Below are 21,367 nucleotides of genomic sequence, written 5' to 3'. Positions count from 1 at the left end.
GCCGCCACCGCATGCGCGAGCGCGCCATGCCGCCCTACCAGCGTGGCCGCTTCCTTCGCTTGCCACCATGCGCTCGAACACGCTGGGCCCGCGTTGCGCCACGTAGTCTCCTCACCACCGACGGGCGTGCAGGGGTCGTGACTTGGTCGCTGGAGCCACCGTCCTCTACTCCTCTGCTTCACGAAGACAGGAGAAGGGTAAGGATTAAGGTAGACTTTTTGTTCGGGGTTCTCTACGCGAATACATGACTCACTAGAATAGTAGTCTTAATGGTTTTGGCAATCATGAGATAAAACGAGGGCTCTTTTGGAAGATTGCCGCGACCACTGTGGATCCCTCCTAGACCGGCCTGCTTCCGCGCATGGGCTGGCGGCTCACCCGCGCTCGGGCTGGTTTGTTGGGCCGTGCTCGCGTCTGCACCGCTGGGCCACGTAGTTGACTAGGCCGCTCGCGCCCCGGCCGTGCATGGGTCAGCCTGCCGTCGCTGCTGGGCCACTCGCTGGTCCGGCCTGCGACGCGCCTGGCCGCGCCACTAGGCCGCGCAACGTCGTGCCTGTTCCGCCGCCTGGGCTGCTTGGCTCGGGCTACTTGGCTCGCTGGACCAGGCCGAGCTAGGCCGCTTTAGGCCCAAGGACCCTTTTAACTGTTTCGGTGTTTCGTTAATTTCAGTAAGTGTCTAAATACTTGGAAATTAATAATAAAATATAGAAAAAATCATAAAAATACCAAACTAAGTTTGTTAGGCTCCTTAAATCATGATCTACCTGTTAGTATAGTTGGTTCACATAGTTTGATAATATTCGTGGAAGCTATATAATTAATTTAAGGTGTTTAATATTGTAAAATATAAACTTATAGGAATTGTTGTGATAAATCGATAATAGTGTTGGATCTGAAATTTTTACAGTAGGATCCTAGCAATATTAGGTACTCACTGTAAATTTGGTAGCTCCAGAATAATGACTTGCTAAATAGATAATGACGCCCTATTTTGAATAATGATTAAATTGATAGACTAGAATAAAGAAATAACTTGGGTTTATATAACTAAAATAATTATTGGGAAATAACGTCTTATCCGACAACGTGTATATGTAGCCTAAGTACGGTCGTCGTTAGAACTAGTCGTTAACTTGAGAGGCGTAAATCGTATTTTACGAGTCACGATTGCAGTCGATTAATTATGTCTTTGCATTGCATCGCATTACATATCATATAGGTACGATGATAGAGCAACGAATCAATTGAAGGATGATTGGAAATCCGAAGAGAGTGTAATGGTATTTTCTCCAGGAGAGAATGCAATGGGCTTTCTATCCAGTTGTTGATGAATGATCTGAAGATGCAGATACTAACTTTTTAATATATCTTACCTAGACAAGTCCCGGTGCATAACCCCTACTTTTCTACAGTTTAAATTATATTTGTGCATCAAGTTTTAAGGAGTTGATTGAAACCCACTTGCATATATATATCTTTATCCTATGAGTTTTACTAGTATGACAGGATCATGTAGAATGCTATGCTATAGGACTCCGGTAGAAGTCGAGTGAATGTCTATCACTCGCGAGAGATAAGAAATATATTACTAGATTATTATCACTTGAAATATATAAATAGTGGAAAGGAAAAATAGTGACCGGGTAGGGTTTTGGTTTGGGTATTGGTGGGTGTAAGAGGTTGCGTCGCCGTGGACGCGAGGCATGGCTTGGTTACACTACTTTCCTTGTCTGTGTCGGTTAAGGACCGATCATTGCATAAGCCATCGAGGCAAGTCATAGACTTATTATCCCGAGCACATACATGGGTATGGGCATTTGGAAGACTTGTTGCTCTCTTGTCGTGGATCCGGCTCTTTCCGAACCGACTGTTAGAGTTTTATTTTGGTGGAGGAGATCCTTGCACCGCACTGAGTTCGGGACTCAGGGGTGGGGGCTTGGAGTCCTAGTTTGAACGGGGACCTGGACACCCGGGACAGGAGAGTGATGGGTTGGTCCTGGTTGTGCCTTGGGTATAAGCGGGGCGTGTGTTTTTGGGTACCCAGCTGGGGGCATTGATTCACGAATCACCGAACAATCCGGTACGGCTTGTTTTATGTTTAGCACCGTAGTAAGAACTAAAAGATGAAAGATGGAAATAAAAGAAAATTTAATTGCTTACCACCTGCTTAAAAGTAGTACATGTGCTTACATAGAATGGTTAGTTAATGAATCAATGCACCGCTAATAAAAATCGAATATAAGGACGCACATTTAGTAATGCTTCCTACAGATGCAATAAACCCACAAGCCAGATAGCCTTAGATATCCTTGAAGTCTTTTTCTTTTCTTTTGTTGGGTAAGTCTTACTGAGTACAATTGAGGTGATAGGTGGATGCTAGAGCTGACCCTTGTGTGTGGATACCTCCTGGTGGGCTCAGCGAGGATTCCTTTACGCTGTGATCGTAGTTTATTTACAACTCTCACCAAATGTTTTTATAAAGTAAAGATTTATAATATGTTGTCATAACTTATATACTAATGCTTCATCATGCCATGAATATCTATTTATTTTCGCGGTAATTCTGATCACATGTTTATATTCCGCAGTTACAATAAATTATTCAAAACTTTGGTAATGATTACATTCCACTGTTATACTAATAAATATTATACTCTGATATTGTACTACAAGTGATGTAAGAAATGGTTAAGAATGATGTAAGATTTATTCTCTCATTTGTGATCCTGATGGCAAAAATATAGATTTTTAGGTTCTCCCGTGGGTTGTGTCCGACGGAACCGAGTAATTTAGTGTTCTCCCTCGAGTGCTTAGTGTCTAATGAAAGACAAGCACTCATATAAGGCATTAGATTAGGCTGTTCTGCCACACATATCATCAATTGAAAATAGAAACAAAAAAAAGAAAAAAAAAGAAAACCTTTAGTCCCGGTTGGCAATACCAACCGGGACTAAAGGGCCGGCCCACGTGGCCAGGCCGGGAGACCTCTTTAGCCCCGGTTGGTATTACCAACCGGGACTAAAGGTGGACCTTTAGTCCCGGGTGAGAAACCGGGACTAAAGGAGAGGCCCTTTAGTCCTGGATTCGTGCTCCCGGTTGAGAAACCGGGACTGAAGGGGTTTCCCAACCGGGAGTACAACTTGTTTCTGTACCAGTGCGCCCTGCTCGAGGTGGAGTGCTGGAGGAGAGGTGGGTCGCGGCGCCTGCTCGACGAGGAGGAGGCTGCCGGACCGCGAGTTCGAGCACCTCTGACACCGCTTTCGGCTTCTCTACCTTCGACGTTGCCTCCTCCTACCGCTTCTCCCCGGCCCCAATCCTCTGCTACTCTCTCTCTCTCTCTCTCTCCCCCTGCTTGAATCTGTGGACGGCGCACGGTGGCGAGGTGGAGCGGGACGGCGCCAAGGTGGAGCGTGGAGGGGAAGGAGACCTCCATTGCTTGCCTCGACGTTGCCGCACCTCCGCCGCCCCGGCACGACCGCGGCGAGAAGAGGGTTGGCGCCACCATGAGCCGCCGCTCACCCACCGCCGGCTGTCCACGCGCGCACGTGTGTGCCTCCACCGAGGCCGCCGTGTATGCCACTGCCGACTCTCCACGGCAGCATAGGCATGGATGACCAATGGAGGTGAATGCTGACGCCAACCAAGTATTGGACAGAATGTCAATGAGACAAGCATGGAAGACTGGGTGGTGGTAACTCTAACATGTGCAATCCAAGGGTAACCGTATCTAGCTGTGGAGTCAAACAAACAAGATCCTCGTCTAGCCTGGCTCTACCGAGAAAATGAACCAAACAAACATGTGTTGCACCTATTAGGCCTGTCCAGTGCTACCTTGGCTCTTTTGAGCCGGTCAGGCTACGAACGTCCAGACAAACAAACATGATGTCTCTTATATAAACCGACTAGCTCACTGGATTTAGCCATACTAGACAATATAGATTTGTATGCGGATGGACACAAAGACTATAATACTCTCATCTCCGGCTAAAACAAGAGATCTTGTATACTCCGAAAATAGAGGTAGCTGCATACAACACAAATATAAACAAAAAATAATAATAATTTTATCGGAACGATTTGCTTACAGGACACATACGTTTATACTACCTTGGACTTTGCAGCATAACGCCTAATATAAACTAAAACTAATACGAGCAACAATCACACATATTATTTTCTTGCTCCTTTAATCCTCCCCCGTTCTTTTATGATGCACTTTTTGTAGCTGTCAGTGATACAACACTTACCAACCTTTTATCGGAGATGAAATGAACCCACTAACCAGGTATAAGATAACAACGCACGTGGTATGGATTCTGGCCCTGATGGGCAGATTACTTGTGGCCCCTTTTTTTGCGGGTAGAATAATTTTTTGTGGCCTTGTGGGGTCGACAGCACATTTGGAACGACCGGCCAGCCTGAACTGTGTTTGTAAACAACGGATACCTCTAAGGCAAATGATTTTATATCATAATAACGGATCATCTAGGTATTAATTAACCACAGAGATGAACCGATGTGATTAGGATATAAAAATAATAATATGAAAATGTGAAGTTTGCGGATTATGCAGCCGGTACGGTCCATTTGAGATTCTGAATGGACTAGGTCGAGTGGTCGACTAAAGATAGAAATAAAACTTCGAAGTCAGCCTTTGTTTGGAGCGTGGAAAAGTTCCTCAGTTTCTACGTACAGTAAATCGTTTTATGTGAGTAGTACGTGACACTTCATAGTTTTTTCTGCTATGGACCCGGTTCTGTGGATCTTTGGTCGTCTACTTCGTGAAGCAACGGGCTCAGGGCTGAGGGGACAAAACACGACGGGCTTTGAGGGCAAAGCATCCCGCCCCCTCACGGCTCCTCCGTTCGCTTCGCTAAAAAAAATAAATTGAAATAATATTTCAGCTGATTTATTATGAAAAAAAATAATGTTTTAATTAAAAAAATAAACTAAAAAGTAAGAGAAACGAACCTGACTAATATTTGTTCAGATAGTACAAAACCATTCCGGTATTCTCCTATGCCAGCGTGTTCGGCCTTGTTTCTGCTGCTGCTTTTCTTTTGTACTGCGTGCCATGTATTTCTTGCAGTGGACCATAGCCATCGGCCATCGCTATCCGTGTTGAAGATGCAAATAAAGCAGCACATAAATAACTAAACTGCAGATATCTCCGTGGTTTTTATTTTTATTTTCACAAACACTGATTAGATATTGACGGCAAATTATATCGAGACAAAAAAAAAACTAGTTGATGACAAAGATCATTATTTTTTGATTGGTTGATGACAAATGCTCTGTTCGTTTGGCTGATAAATTATATCTAAAAATAATGTATTATGATTTTTTATGAGAAAAAAAATTATTTATTGATTGAAAATGTACACTGTAAACCGAGCGAACATGAAAGATTACGAACTATAGTGTCTTTCGGAACGCAGATTTGACCCAGATTTTTATCCGCACACATATTTTAACGCACATACTAGTAACAACCAACAACACCAACTTTCTCCTCTGGAATTGTGATTCTTGACCACAAAGTGGCAGCCTTGACACATCTCCGTCTCCGTCCCCGTCCCCAACCCCACCTCGCTTCGCTCCTTCCATGCATATGCAGCAGCCAACAGTCACAGCTAAGCAGAGCCCTAGAAAGATTATAGAGACTAACGAGAGGTATCAAATCCCTATCTCCATCCCCATCTCCCACACTACCCATATGCATCAGTAAATCATAGCAGGTGAAAAAAAAAGGCATGTGAGACGAGAGAGAAACGGGAAAGAAGAAGGAAGAAAAAAAAAGGAAGCCGCAGGGGCTGCTGGGCTGACGCTACGGACAGCCGCCTGCACCAGTATCCAGCCGCGAAAGAATTGAGAAGATCCGAGACCGAGTTCGACGAGGGGAGGTGCGACAAAGATATATCGCCACGGAAAGGTTTCCTTTTTTCCCCTGTTTATTACGCGCAATAATCCTCTCTTTTTTGTGGTCTCCCTGTTTTTCTGTATATTGTTAGAGCTTTTGCTGTTGCTTCGGTAGCTAAGAAGTGGCTGTTCTTCACGGGGACAACAGAAAAGAGAGAGGAAATTTGGTTAGTTGTCCAATTAAGGTTGGTTTCTTGTTTATGGTTATATATAAGCTGTTGCGTTAGGGTTAACAGCTTTGGTGAAATTGGATTTTGAGGTTACTTTGGGTTGCGACAACATGAATGTGATGTGATATCTTTTTGCAGATGCAGGATCTGAACAAGTTTTATGCTTCTTTCTGGAAGCAATCTAGCAGTTCACTTAGTAGCCTACACTCTGTTCATGAGCATAAGCTGGTGAGGGGGAATAGCTAGATTTTTTTTCTCCCATGTAAGTTAGTCTAAATTTATCTTGCTAAAGAAGAGTTTTTGGTGCCCAGATGAATTTGGGTTCGAGGCGCAATCAAACCCAAGAAGTTTCCACCAATTCCAGTAAACGCAAATCGTTGTCCAAAATTGTCGACCTGAATTCAGATGTTAGGACTTCAATTAGGAGAAAATCTGATGCTTATCACAGAGTGATTGACTTGGAGAAGCCATCGATTTCTGGTGATGCGGTGGAAGCTATTGGTTGCTCTGGCTTTGGCAACCTTGCCAACCAAAATGGCAAGTCTCAGGATGGTTCATGCTGCATTTCACCAGAGAACACCTCACTTGCAGAGTCTCTTCAGTTGTGTAGAGACTGGAACACATCACGTGTAAGCGCTGGTGAGTCTCTATTTAACCTTTGCATCTTGTGCTAACATGTTTCAGAACTACTTGGATGCAAGCGTGTTGCTGCTATCTTGTATGACCTATTTTATGACTGTACCGATTGCTCATGCATATGTGTCTATAATTTGAGCCTTTGATGAAAAAAAAAAACTGTAGTGCTCAATTAATGCATGCTTGACAAGGCTAAAAGTTGTGTCTCAGGATCCTATTGCCGCACTGTTTGTTCACTGTCATCAGACAGTTACATAAATAGCTAAAAGTTGTTATGTATCTGCTAACGTACTAGCAGTAATTGAGTTTTGAAGGACGAGATCAATGTCATTTGACTAGTTAGATTGTTTTTTTTTTCTCGGGAGATCTGCATATCATTATATTAATCAGAGAAAGAAATATTTTACAATCTTTCACAGAAAGGAAAAACAGCTATATTACGGACAATGTGGTCTTTCTCAATTCTATCCACATTTGCATTCAAATATTTTCTGCATTTTTAAGAAGTTTTGTTGCTAGCAAGCTCTACTGGGACTATTTCAATGCAAAGTTCAGTTTAGGACAGGTCAAGAACCTGGATGACATATTTGTTGCTCTAATATACCTCTAGATCTATGTCTACTAACTAAAATTTATAAACTTCTATGTCAATAATTCATTTGAGAGTTCCAAGTTCTGCAAATCCGTATATTCCTATTGTAGGATCATTCATGCTTTAGAGCTTTAGTTGGTATATTAGACATGTCATGAATTCGACATTACCACAAGTCCAAGATCACAATGAGATTATTGGAGCATTTTCAGGTTTTATTCTCCTTACTTTATTCTCGTGTGCGATGCCTCGTTCATTGCAAGCTAAATCATAATCCAACAAGATGGCCTGCACATAGACCTTCATGACTATTCTAACCTTATGCATTTCCAGGTTCAGTTGGATCTAGTGACACTCCGGATTGTCAGTCCCCTATCAAAACAAGTAACACTGAAGCAAGACATTCACTATTTGACCTGAATGTTCCTCAAGAAGAAAGCCTTCTTGTGCCTTCTTTGTTTCCTTCTTCCTCGACGTACCGTGGAAATTTTTCAGACAACCCTAGAGAAGCTTCTGAAAAAGAATGTGTAGCTGGTTCTGGTATGAAAGGATCTTCCATTCACGGTGATCACGCCCAACTCAGCTGCAGATAGTTCAAGGGATGTGGTAACTGAATCCTCAGTTCAACAGAAGTTCCTTTTTGACCTTAATGTGTCACCTGAAAGCACTGACATGCCATCAGAAATCAGCGATTATAGAGATAAGGTTGTAAATAATGATGTAAGTAAAGGAACAGCACCCGATCATTCTTTCTCGACGAAAAATAGCCTGCATGCAGAAACTTCTACCAAGCATGTGGTTCCTGGAACTGATCATATGTTGGGACACAAGGATGACAGTCACGTGCTTCTCACAGCCCCAACAACTAGTGGTATCAATAAGGTTCAGTCGCCAGAGTCTGGAACCATTAACAAGGAGTTTTTTATCCCTGGATCTCCTCTTGTTGATAATAATTTCCATTCAAGACTTGGGATATCCCACAATGGAGCATCAAATATTCAGGAGTTAAGCATGCTTCAAGATAAGGTTGATGATGATGGCACAACAGCTGATATTGCAGCTAGAACCCTTCTTTCCATTTTTCAGCATAGTTCTGAATGCATGGCTCATTGCTTTGGAAGCAGCAATCAGACAGCAGCTCAGAACGGGAACGATGAGCCTCAGCCTTCATTGGACTCGTTCGAGAAAATCGTGTTGAATCTAGAGGAGATCAAAGATGACGGGCAATCCATGAATGTGTCACCACCCTATAATGAAGGACCAGCATGTCGGATCAAGCTAAAGAGAGGGAGGGGTATGAGGAATTTTCAGAGGGAGATAATTCCTGGGCTTCTTCTAGGGAGGCAAGAGATATGCGAGGACTTAGAATTTATAGGTTATGAGCCAAAGAAAACTCGGTCCAGGAAAACCCGCAAGGGTCCAGGTGCATCCTCAACTCGACCAAGGCCGCCCAAACGTGGAGCTGTCAAGCACTGACCAAGAGCATTTGCATTCCGTGGCAGGGTGCCATAAGGCAGGCAATTCAGAACAGGAGAGTTCATTCTAACCATGTGAATATTCGTGTGTATCAAGCCTAGTTTCAAAATCTGGTTTGCTAGTGACCATTTAGTTGGGGATATTCTTTTCTTTCTTTTCCCTCTTATTATATCTTCGATGAAGTGATCAGACTGTTAGATTCAAGCCTTTTGCCATTATATATTTGAAAGTTCAGCAATGAAGACGCAGTCATAGTGCCACAATGATCAGTCTCGAAATTCTAGACTTCGATCAGAGTCGATGAAGGCAAAATGGTTGTATCCTGATGATAGCCTAGCATTTTCATCTTGAGTTATACTACCTTGGATTAGTGCGAAAATGTATACTTCCCTGTGTCAAATATTGTTTTGTCTCTCGACTGCTTCATCTCTCGACAGCCCTCACTTCAATTCAGGCGATTGGACCGGTTTCACTGACCTGTGAGGCAAAGAAATCCTGTCTGTTAGTACAATTGACGACCATCAGCCTGTTCGTTTCGGATTATTTACTGCTGGCTGGTTCGGTGTGAGAGAAAAATAATATTTTCAGCTTATAATCCACGATCATATACGAGCAAGTGAACATGCTGCATACTGATGGGTCCTAGTGGTCCCAGATTTGCTGTCCTTTGCGCAGCATTAACAATGCACCATGCGAAATTTGACCAGAAATACAGTGCCTTGATCTCTTCTCCAGGTCGCCTGATCTTGCGACGTCGTCTCGTCTCCATTGATGAGCAAGAGGCCATGTGGAAGTACAGGCAGGATAATAATGCCCCGGTGTCACGAGACATCGATCAGGGATCGCCGCCGGCAAGCTCGGGGGAGTACTGCGTCCACTGAACTGTTAACTGTGTCGAGTAAAAGTTGATGGTCCCAATCACAGTCATTGAGAGGTAGGGTAGGTATTCAAGCAAGGCTACTGCTTGCTATACTAGTATCATGATCCAAGTTGCTGAACCGCCAACCCGGTGAAGTATGAGTGGATTCTCTTTGCGAGCGATCTGGTCGGTCGGTCGGTGCATGAAATTCGATTCGATGCTGGGTGGGCGACATCTGGAGCTGTGGTTGAATCGATGACCCCTAACCTGAGGCCTGAACTGAGAACTCGTCCTCACCACCATGCATGATGACCTGAGAGCTACTAGTAGCTGTAGTAGTGGACTGTTACTGTAATACTGTTACTCCATCTCCATGAGACCAGCATGATCCAGGCGAAGCCGTATGATCCTCGCATCGCATCCGCCATCAGTCCATCATCACCCATCTCCTGCAATAAAAGGGGAGGACATGGTCGGTGGCAAAGCCCGGCGCTGCATGATTGGCGCTAGATTTTACTGCCGTCGCCAGAGGGACACGGCATTGGCATGCAAATGCAAATGCATTCTCGGCTCTCCTCCACTCCACCATCATTCAGGGACGCAGCGGCAGCGCAGAGCCCGTATCGTACTCGTACGTCGCACCGGTCAAACCGTCAAGGGGAGGGGACGGGATCTTGACAAGACCAACACGAATTTATCATTCAGAGATGCGCAGCGCACTGTTGCTCACTGAAACGCAGGCAAGTTATGCCCGTGCTGCTGATTGCTGTGCAGACAGTGCAGTGCAGGTATACGGCGACTCGGTCATCGGCTCATCGCTGCGCTGCATGCAACCTGCGCAAGGAATAACTCGCGTGGGCCCCGGGGTCCAGAGAGAGCCAGGCCCTGTGTACTGGATGTGGAGTGTCTTCAAACTCTTTCCATGAGTACGGCCTTGTTTAGATCGCAAGAGTTAGAAAAATTTGGCACTGTAGCACTTTCGTTTGTATTTGACAATTATTGTCCAATCATAGACTAACTAGGCTCAAAAGATTTTCGTCTCGTAATTTATAATCAAACTGTGTAATTAGTTATTTTTTTTATCTACATTTACTGCTGCATGCATGTGTCCCTAGATTCGATGTGATGGAGAGAGAGTGAAAAAACTTGGAACTTTGAAGCAATCTAAACAAGGCCTACGTCGCTCGTTGAGCCTTCAGAGTTCATGTTTGACCATGTGAGGGTGAACAGTGAAGCAATAACCACTCCGGCCTCGTTCAGTCCTCCCCTAAAGTTTACTCCATATCCCATCGAATATTTAGACAGTTTGTGACTAATTTGCGAGACTGAATCTTTTAAGTCTAATTAGTTCATGATTGGACAATGTGGTGCTACAGTAATACATGCGCTAAATGACGGATTAATTATGGTTAATAAATTCGTCTCGCTGCATTACCGACGGATTCTGTAATTTGTTTTTTTATTAGTATCCGAACATCACATGCGACATCCCTATGTGACATTCCAAAACTTTACACCATGGATTTAAACAACGCCTCACTCACTCATCACTCTGGGCAGCAGGCAGGAGTCAGAAGTACTGTACGTTCCAATCTCCTGGAGTGAGGTCAAGTCTATAGTGGTTAGCTAGCAATGACGGTTGATTATTCAGTTCTGAGCGTTGGTGGCGTCACCGTGGAAGCATGGTAACATCAGGTACCAGAGGTGACGAGATGCAGGCACGGCGGTATGCATCGCATCCTCCATGCTGTGGTGTTCCCAGCCAGGTAGCCGGCTCAGGACAGTCCGATAGGCGGAGTAAATGAGTGCCGTCGCTCACTTGCCTGCATTTGGATGGATGGAATCCATCATACTACGTAGTATAATAATAACTACTTAAGAGAGAAAGAAAAAAAGAACTGGTAGTCTCCATTCAGTCGTTCAGTATTGGATCTTGTGACCGTCAGTAAATCTCCTGTCGTCAGAGAGCTCTTGCCTTTCCCAAAGAGAAGAACTCAAGGCTTCTGGTCTCGGGAAACGCCGCTGCGAAAATTCAGGGCAAGTCTGGTTGCGGCGAGAACGTGAGGTTCCGGTGAGCACAAGCATCCCCGGTGGTAGATGCGGCAAGTGAAAGCAGAGGTGATTCTCGTCGCCACCCACGCTCAACGAACCTGAGGCAACAACACACACGGGAGAAACGTCGCTCCGGCGCGGCCGATGCGATGTGATGTTTACCCAATGATGATTGGTGCTTACGGAGACACTAGTGGTCCAGTTGCACAGTCACAGTCACAGCCTCCCTCCCCTCCCCTTGGCCTTATTTAGATTGAGGTTAGGAACCAGTATTTGGCATTGTAGTACTTTCGTTTGTATTTAACAATTATTATCCAATCATGACCTAACTAGGCTCAAAAGATTCGTCTCGTAATTTACAATTAAACTGTGTAATTAGTTATTTTTTTATCTACATTTAATATTCTATGCATGTGTCCAAAGATTTGATGTGATAGAAAGAGAGTGAAAAAACTTGCAATCTAAACAAGGCCCTTGTCTGGTCAGGTGTGCCTCTGCAAGAGACATGGTAACATGCCAATAGCTCAGCCCCTCCCTGAGAAAATTGGTGGGGCCCAGTGTCAGCCATCCAGATGTATACGCCATGCCATGTCAGCCAGATCTACACAGTCGCTTCTGGGGGAGGAGATGCATAATCACACAGCTAATTTGTATACCACTGTTCGAATCTCTGTCAACCTGTGATGGACATGTCGGATCCTTTTGCCGTTCTGGATAAGCATCTACTACCAAGCGTGCGTGCGTGCACAAAAACACGTTCGTAGTTGTGCAGAGTACCTGCACCATGCAACGCAACGTTTAACGCTTCGAATAATTCAGCTAGCAAACGTGGTTTCAGCTACGCAAGTGTACCATCAGTGTGCACATCCGCCATTGTGGATACAGGGGATTTCAGGTGTGTGCCAAACGAAGCAATTTGTGGCATGTAGACATGTAGTGACCTAACAACCCGTACTAGTAAGTAGTTTTTTTTTCCTCTAAGGCTGTCTCGAGCATGAGACCCGTTACGGAACCCAAATCTAAAATAAATCTCCAACACAATACCTATAGTCTGCAACTAGAGTATCTATATGAAAGACCTATTTTTGATGCCCAAATCTGAGTATTCCTTTTTCCTGAAGACCCATTTGCAGAAATGGGTGTCTTTTGGGTCTTGTTGTTGCAAAAATAGGTATTGAACCATTTGCCTGTAGCACTACTTAAAGAAAGAAGGCCCTGTTCGGCTTATCCCCATATTCGGCTTGTTTGGCTTCTTTTTTTCAAGCCGGAACAGTAGTTTTTCTCTTGCAACAATTCAGCCATAACAAGTGCTTTTCAACCAGTTTCAGCTAAGTTTCAGACCAGCGAACGGGGCCTAGGTATTGTATTTTGGGTCGGCGGTTGTCCAAGACAGTCTGACAACTAGTACTCCATTATTATCAGGTAAAAGAAAAAAAGTGGTAGGATTGGAGGTACTGCTACTAAACTTTGGTTATTACTTAGGGGGTGTTTAGATCCCACCTAAAATCTAAAATTTTTCAAGATTCCCCGTCACATCGAATCTTGCGGCACATGCATGGAGCAATAAATATAGGTAAAAAGAACAACTAATTACACAGTTTGCCCGTAATTGACGATATGAATCTTTTAAGCCTAAATAGTTCATAATTGAACAATTTTTGTCAAATACAAACGAAAGTGCTACAGTATCCATTTTTCAAACTGGAAGGGATCTAAACACCCCCTTATTAGTGCTATGTCACTACATGCCCCATCTCTCGATTTTGATAGCCGAGGTCACATCTCTCGAAAGGACTTCGTCGGACATTCAAAGGGAACAGGAAAAATGGACTGTGTCACTACTGTGTGGCATGCGTTGTCGCTCCACAAGAGCCTTTGGACGCAAGCAAAGCAAGCGCCGAGCAGGCAGCGGCTGCCCGATTGGACCTCGCATTTACTTCACATTAACCATCCCGGACGCTTTTGCCTGGATTGCAGTTGCCACCAAACGAAAGCGCGAGCCAACGAAGAACACGAACGGGGAGACAGAGCGAGCAACGCCCCCTGCTGCGATTTCTTTCTGTGTGATCTGAAGAAAGAAAAAGGAAAAGCGACAGGGACAGCGCAGGACAAGAGAAAGAGAGACTGTCGTCAGAGAGCAGCTAGCAAGCAAAGCATGGGAGTGAGGTAGCAGCAGCAGGACAGCGCCATGACAAAGGGACCAAGCGAGCGAGCATGGAGCTCGTCTAGTACCGTCCAACACGAGCCCGGCACCGGGCGACCTCCCTCTTGGCCTGGCTTGCCAAGATGTCGCCAACCCCCGGCCCTTTTAATTTACTCCCATCATGCCAAATCGCGTGTCACGGAAACCCCTTCGCGCTGCAAAAATCATGATCCCAGTCCCACGCAGGCTCCCAGCCATTGATCGACGGCGAGAGGAAGAAGAGAACACGAGCGCTGCGCCAAAAGCACTTTAAACCCGCGGCGACAAATCTCTGCGCTGGAACAGACGAACAGCGGGGGTGAGAAGCCGTGACCGTGAATCTCGCTCGCTGTCACGGGGATCGGAGCCGTGCACGGGGGGACACGCACGGCCATGATTCGAGAGGCTGATCTGGGACTGGGAGGCTTCTGGTGTCCTCTGCAAAGTGCACGAGAGCAGAAGCAAAGAAGGCCAAGGTACATTGCATGCAGAGCGATGCGATTGCAAGAGACGGGGAGGAGCTGGACAGACGAAAGCAAAATGTTTCTATACCATTTCAAGATTCAAACCCAAAAAAAAAAAAAAAATAGGCAGCGGTTTTTGTACTGATTTTTACACGCACGGCAGAGGGCTCCATTCCTGTTGCCATCCACACCTGACACTCCGGAAAAGTAAAGGGCGTACCCAGTGCAAGCCAACAATGCTAGAGAAGCCTAGCGATTAGCGATGGGGGTTAACGGTCACGGTGGTCGGTTAGCGCGATCCGGAGTCAGCGGCGGCGGCTAGACCTTGTAGATGATGAGGAAGCAGGGGAGCACGGCGCGGCTGTCGAGGACCACCAGCTCGCCGTTGCCCATGTCCACGGAGTCGTAGGAGGTCGCGGCGGAGCCGTGGGCGTGGCGCGGGGACGAGTGGTTGGCGGGGCAGACGCGGCCGGCGATGACGCGGCACACCAGCATCGCCCTTCGCCCAGTGGTGGCAGCGCCGCCGGCGGCGGCGGCGCTGGCGTGCGCAGCCCCGCTGCAGGCGAACGTGCGCACGGCGGAGACCGAGGCGCCGAGGCGGCAGGTGGCGACGCCCGCGCCGAACACCCCGCCGGGCGCGTCGGCGGGGGCGTGGCACTGGAACCGCATCATCTCGTTGCCGTCGGCGCCGCACCGCGACGCGGCGCCGTGCGCGCGGGCCGCCGCCCTGGCCTCCTCGAACCGCGCCACCGCGCGCGACGCGCTCTGCACGCGGAACAGCGCCTCCACCGACGGCTTCGGCGCCCCCGCGCCCGCGCCTGCGCCTGCGCCTCCTCCTCCTCCTCCTCCTCCCCACCCGGACGCGAAGATGAGCTCCACGACCCGCCGCGACGAGTGGCCCTCGGGCAGCTCCGCCATCGTGAGGAACGCCGAGGTCACGGGCTGCGCCGGCGCCGGCGACGGCATGAACAGCGCCATCGGCTTGGGCTTCTTCTTGGGCCGCGGACGCGGCTCCCGCGCTTCCCTCCGCCTCTCCCGCTCCCTCCCCATCTTCTTCCTCCTGGCCTGCTGGGCGTACGCCACGGCGTCCATCACGTCCGCTGCCGCCGCCGTGGCGCAGGAGAAGGGCAGAGGTGGCGGCGGCTTCTTGGCCGGGGGCGGCGCGATGGCGGCGTCGGTGACGGCGTAGGAGGACCTGCAGCTGAGCGAGCGCACCCACGCCGTCGCCATTGTCCGTCGCCCCAGCAGCTCCTGTGGTTGGCCTTGGCCTTCGGGGGTGGGTGGTGGTGGACTGGTGGTGGCCGGCAGACGGCTGGCTCGTCTCCGGGTGTTATTATGGCTGCGGATTTATTCGCAACCCTGCCGGTGGGGCGCCGTGTCGCTGACAATACTGTTACGCTGCACTTGTTGCACCGGCTGACTAGACTATCCCGCCTCTAATATCCGTCAGTGACAGGTGGGGACAGCCTTTTCCGTCCAGGATGTCAGTGACAGTAGTCAGCCGTGATGGGAGTAGCTACCCTGCTGTGCTGCCCGCCTCTAATATCTGCATGGCTCCCTGCTGTGCTGCCCGGCTGCCCTCCTCCCAGGGCTGCCCTCCTCTCCAAAACGTCAAAATTTTTAAAATTTTTCGTCACATTAAATCTTTCAACGATCTGCAGCATTGATCGGTCTCTCTCTTTTTTTTCTCTCTCTCTACGATCTAGGCTGTGTTTAGTTCGTAAAATTGAAGAATTTAGCTACCGTAGTACTTTTGTTTTTATTTGATAATTAGTGTTCAATCATGGACTAATTAGACTCAAAACGTTCGTCTCGCGATTTCCAACCAAACTGTGCAATTAGTTTTTTCGTCTACATTTAATGCTCCATGCACGTATCATTTCCAACCAAACTGTGCAATTAGTTTTTTCATCTACATTTAATGCTCCATGCACGTATCGTAAGATTCGATGTGATGGCTACTGTAGCACTTTTTGGAAAGTTTTTTTTAACTAAACACAGCCCTAGTACGACTGTGTTCTTGCGGCTTGATGTGGCACGCGTTGGTGAAATTTGTCGGCGTGTGCGTATATCTGATTTCTAGGTGTCTACAAAAAGAGACGTCTCTTTTGTGTTTTTGGGCACCCCTTTCGGTCTTGCTAGCAGTGGACCCTTTTCGTGCTCTTGCCGCTGATACAACTTGAGTGAGGGAGCGCAGTCGCAGAGGCAAGGAAATAAACTTTTGAATTCAAACTGTTGTGGAGCGGGGCGCAAGCGCAACTAGCAGGAATTTATGTATTCTGCTGCTGCGTCAGGAGCCGGGCGCAAGCTAGTATTTTGTTCACTGTTGGCGTTTTTCTTCAGTCGTTTTGTTGCATCAACGTGTGTCTTCTAGCACCATGGATCTGGTGGGACGATAGGGCAATGCTCAACTCATATTTGAGTATGCATTTTTAATAGTAGAAGAAATAAAACTTGGTCTCCGTCATCAATTATTCATGTGGGTTTGTGCATATGGAGTGATTCCACGGCCACGAGCGGCAGCTGACCAAGAGGAAACAGGCACATTTTAGGCATGGTCCGTTCAGCTCTTAGAGCTGCGGCAGAATGTCAGCAGCACAACAGCCACAGGAATGATTCGACGCTGACCAACTCAAAAACAAATCCCGCGAAACCGTCGTTTTGTTCGTTCCGAGAACGACATTCGCAGCCAGCCAGCCACCACGCTACTACACGTACAGTACGCGCAGTAGCTAGGTCTAGGTCCAGACGACAAGATTGCTTGCAAGCAAACTGGCAAGTAATATCACTGCATTTTGTTGATCCCATAAGATCAGTTGATGCAGATCGGATTCCTCTCGAACTCGTTTTTTATTGGCAATGCGCCAACCGCTGAAGAGAGATCATGATCGGTACTCAGTAGTGAAGAAATAATTAGGTTATCGGTGGCTCGCGTAGTTGACAAATGTAGCTTGCATGCATGTGTAACGTGTTGCATCAGAAATATACTCCTCCTAAACTGTTGCGCGTGGGCGTGACTTGCCAAACTTCCCTTGCACAAGAAGAGACAAAAGCCTGGAATCTCTGAACCGATGGACGACAGCCTAACGCAGGTAGGCGCAGCACAAGCAACCACCAGTAGAGAACAGATCTTTAATCCTCGATCAAAATAGACTCTAGTCCCGGAATTTTTTGCTTCCAGGATTAGAAATACCTTTAGTCCCGGTTGGTGGCTCCAACCGGGACTAAAGGTCCCTGCCCAACGGCTACTGCGCCAGACAGAGGTGGCAGGGACCTTTAGTCCCGGTTAGAGCCACCAACCGGGACTAAAGGTATACTTTTACTCCCGGTTGGTGGATCCAACCAGGAGTAAAAGTCTACTCCCGGGCCGTGGCTGCGCCCGGGGTTGGAAAGTTACCTTTAGTCCCGGTTGGATCCACCAACCGGGACTAAATGTTCTCCCTTTATAAATCGGCCGTCTCCTTCTTCCTCCCCGAGCCCGAGCTCAGCACATTTTGAAGCTCACTGCACTAGTGTTCTTGCTTCCTCCCTCCCTCCATTGTTCCTCCATCCATTCTTCGATTCCTCCGTCGATTTCTTCGATTCCTCCGTCGATTCTTCAGTTGTAAAGGTTATCAATCTCATACTCTCATTTTTCACCATTTTCTTATGCCATTTTGTTCACTATATATATTTATGGTTCTTTATTGTGGGTTTTTTCATTTGCAAGCAATTTGAGCTCAAAATCACTTCAAACTTGCATATTTACATGAAAGAAGGTTAAAGTATATATAAATATAAACTTAGAAAATAGTTAGAAAATTATAGCAAATCCGTACTAGTTGAACTTGCGGACCGTGTTCAGCTCGGTGAGCATGTTCTCTGCCGAGCGGTAACGGACATCAAGGAGGAGCTTTGATTCTACGAGGGAGAGCGACAACGGTCGTGGAAGACCGTGTTCCCTTCCTCGTAGAATCGGAGCTCTTCCTTGACCAAGTACGGTGCCGTCCGGTGGAGAAATGCTCGCCGAGATGATCACGTAAGCAAGGTCAACTAGTACGGATGGTTATTTATTCACATGTCCCGATATCGTCGCAGTAGTCTGTCAATCACCGTACCTAAACGTAGTATATATAAATAAAAACTTAGAAAATAGTTAGAAAATTATAGAAAATCCGTACTAGTTGAACTTGCGGACCGTGTTCAGCTCGGCAAGCATATTCTCTGTCGAGCGGTAACGGACATCAAGGAGGAGCTTTGATTCTACGAGGGAGAGCGACAACGGTCGTGGGAGACCGTGTTCCCTTCCTCGTAGAATCGGAGCTCTTTCTTGACCAAGTACGGTGCCGTCCAGTGGAGAAATGCTCGCCGAGATGATCACGTAAGCAAGTTCAACTAGTACGGATGGTTATTTATTCACATGTCCCGATATCATCGCAGTAGTCTGTCAATCACCGTACTTTTTATTTTAACTTTTTATGAAATGAAAAACTTAGAAAATAGTTAGAAAATTATAGAAAATCTATACTAGTTGAACTAGCGGACCGTGTTCATGTCGACGAGCATGTTCTCTGCCGAACGATAACGAACGTCAAGGAGAAGCTTTGATTCTACGAGGGAGAGCGACAACAGTCATGGAAGACCGTGTTCCCTTCCTCGTAGAATCGGAGCTCTTTCTTGACCAAGTACGGTGCCGTCCGATGGAGAAATGCTCGCCGAGATGATCACGTAAGCAAGTTCAACTAGTATGGATGGTTATTTATTCACATGTCTCGATATCGTCGCAGTAGTCTGTCAATCACCGTACTTTTTATTTTAACTTTTTATGAAATGAAAAACTTAGAAAATAGTTAGAAAATTATAGAAAATCCGTACTAGTTGAACTAGCGGACCGTGTTCATTTCGGTGAGCATGTTCTCTGCGGAGCGGTAACGGACGTCAAGGAGGAGCTTTGATTCTACGAGGGAGAGCGACAACGATCGTGGAAGACCGTGTTGCCTTCCTCGTAGAATTAGAGCTCTTCCGTGGCCAAGTACAGTGCCGTCCGGTGGAGAAATGTTCGCCGAGATGATCACGTAAGCAAGGTCAACTAGTACGGATGGTTATTTATTCACACGTCCCGATATCGTCACAGTAGTCTATTATGTGTGTACACTCCCATTCTTCTGTTAATTTGCAGAAATATCATGTGAATTACTTACCTGCCGCAGTAAAAGACGAGAACACAATGACCATTAAAAATATCATTGTTTAGAGATCTAGATAATTTTATAGTTTCTTAATTTTATTTGTTTATAAAAGGAGAAATTTATAGTGTATTAAAAAATGAGTATAGAGAGTAGATGGCAACTGCTTCCGGGTCCTCGGCCTCTCATGGGTTTCCAAAGCGACTTAGGCCGGGCCTTTCTCTCATTCCATGCGGCAAGTGTCGTGATGAGACGAAGATTGTGATGGAGTACCGAGTAAAGAAGGAGGGTCCCAACAAGAATCGTATCTTCTACAAGTGTCCGGATCGCAATGTGAGTTATTTTATCGTATTTAATGATTATGGTTAGTTTATACCTATTTTCATGATGGTTGTGATTAAAGTTCTAATTTTTTATTTTAATTTCAGTGGGATGGCAGTGGACGATGTTCAGGCTTCTACTGGGAGGAAGAGTATGTTGAACTCGTGCAAAAATATCTTGCACAACAGGCAGATATGGCGGCTAATGAGGCAGTGATCCAGCCGAAGAAGCCCAAAGATGTTGCACAATTGGGGGATCTGTTTGTTTTAGTTGAGATTGGTCGTGAAATCCTTGTGCTCCTGAAATATATTTTAGCTTTAGTTCTTTTAGTGGTAGTTGGGATTGTCTACATTGTAGCGATGCTTTCATAAATTATAGCAGATCCTCCCCCAACCTAAATCCAATTGTTCAATCGCCAGATCATCATAGTGCTCTGTACGATGACATTGTGTTGGAAGGCAAGGCTGCATCCACACCATCTCTAAGGAGGTCTCCAACGCCGCAGCCGCCACCTCCAAGGAGGTCTCCAACGCCTCCCCCGCCCCCGCCTACCAAGAAGCCTAGCAAGAGGCTAGCCCCTCAAACGAAGAACCAGTCCCCGCCTGCAAAGAAAGCCACCGTAAAACCAAGGGCTATTCCTAAAATAATATCTGAAGAGAAGAAAGAAGGAACTGATGCATATAAAAAAGACATGTCTAGATTCTATGACAAACTTAAAATGAATCAAGAAGCAAGGAGAAACCCGGAGAAATCGTACTTCTTCGTAGCTCCAGATATTCTAAGAAAAAAGGTGACTTCTTACCAACAACAACAGCGGGAATCTCGTAAGCCGTCTAAATCAACGTTATCGGACTATGACCGCACTCTCACCAAGTCAATTGAGGCGGTACAGAAAAAGAAGCGGGCAGGGAAAGGAGTTGCCCAACTCAAACAACAAGCGCACCAATCAATCCCCCGCTAGTTGTTGGTAATGAATATGGTTCGAATTTAGGATTAATGCATCAGGCAAATATACCTCCGGATGTCGATTTGGATCACCTTGGTGAATTTCTTGATGAGATTGGTCTCAACCTTTACCAGATGTTTGGTGATGGAAACATTGAGAGTTCGGCGGAGGTTGATATTTAGAAGAAAAAATTTGTTCTAGGCCAGAGTCTATACAACCCTCAAGCCTTATCTGATCTGGGGATGCAAATGTACCTGCTAAACAAGTGGTACATGCAGGCGTCTACCAGTGGAGACTTCTGCGTTGGTGTCAGAATTAGAGACGAACATTGGTTCCGTGGCGATGATGTTATGTATGTTGACTTTGCAGAATTTCATCAACTATGCCACCTGACCTCTCTGGACAAAGTTATCATTAGCTGCTATTGCCTGTAAGTAATAATTCTTTCGATCTATTATTAAACTCATCATATGTGTGTATATGCATATAAATTATCCTAACAAGTACTATATATATGCAGATTTACAATGACAGAGCTCAGAAAGGAAGGCTGCAATGAAATTGGTTTTGTTGATCCCCATATAA

General features: G+C 46.2%; 1 protein-coding gene and 1 pseudogene across 1 annotated transcript; one reads left to right on the top strand and one right to left on the bottom strand.

The window, feature by feature from the left end:
* Positions 1 to 5,550: 5,550 nt before the first annotated feature.
* Positions 5,551 to 9,250, top strand: LOC136539398 (uncharacterized; annotated as a pseudogene).
* A 5,199-nt stretch (positions 9,251 to 14,449) lies between these two features.
* LOC136539397 (uncharacterized) lies at positions 14,450 to 15,685 on the bottom strand. The gene has a single exon (XM_066531354.1). The coding sequence runs from the start codon at positions 15,578 to 15,580 to the stop codon at positions 14,669 to 14,671; it is 912 nt and encodes a 303-aa protein (XP_066387451.1). The 5' UTR covers positions 15,581 to 15,685; the 3' UTR covers positions 14,450 to 14,668.
* Between the last annotated feature and the right edge of the window lie 5,682 nt (positions 15,686 to 21,367).

This window comes from Miscanthus floridulus, chromosome 2, assembly GCF_019320115.1.
Source record: "Miscanthus floridulus cultivar M001 chromosome 2, ASM1932011v1, whole genome shotgun sequence".
In the NCBI taxonomy this organism is placed as follows: Eukaryota; Viridiplantae; Streptophyta; class Magnoliopsida; order Poales; family Poaceae; genus Miscanthus; species Miscanthus floridulus.
Note: the sequence above shows the minus strand (reverse complement) of the source record. Positions and strands in the feature narration are given on the sequence as shown.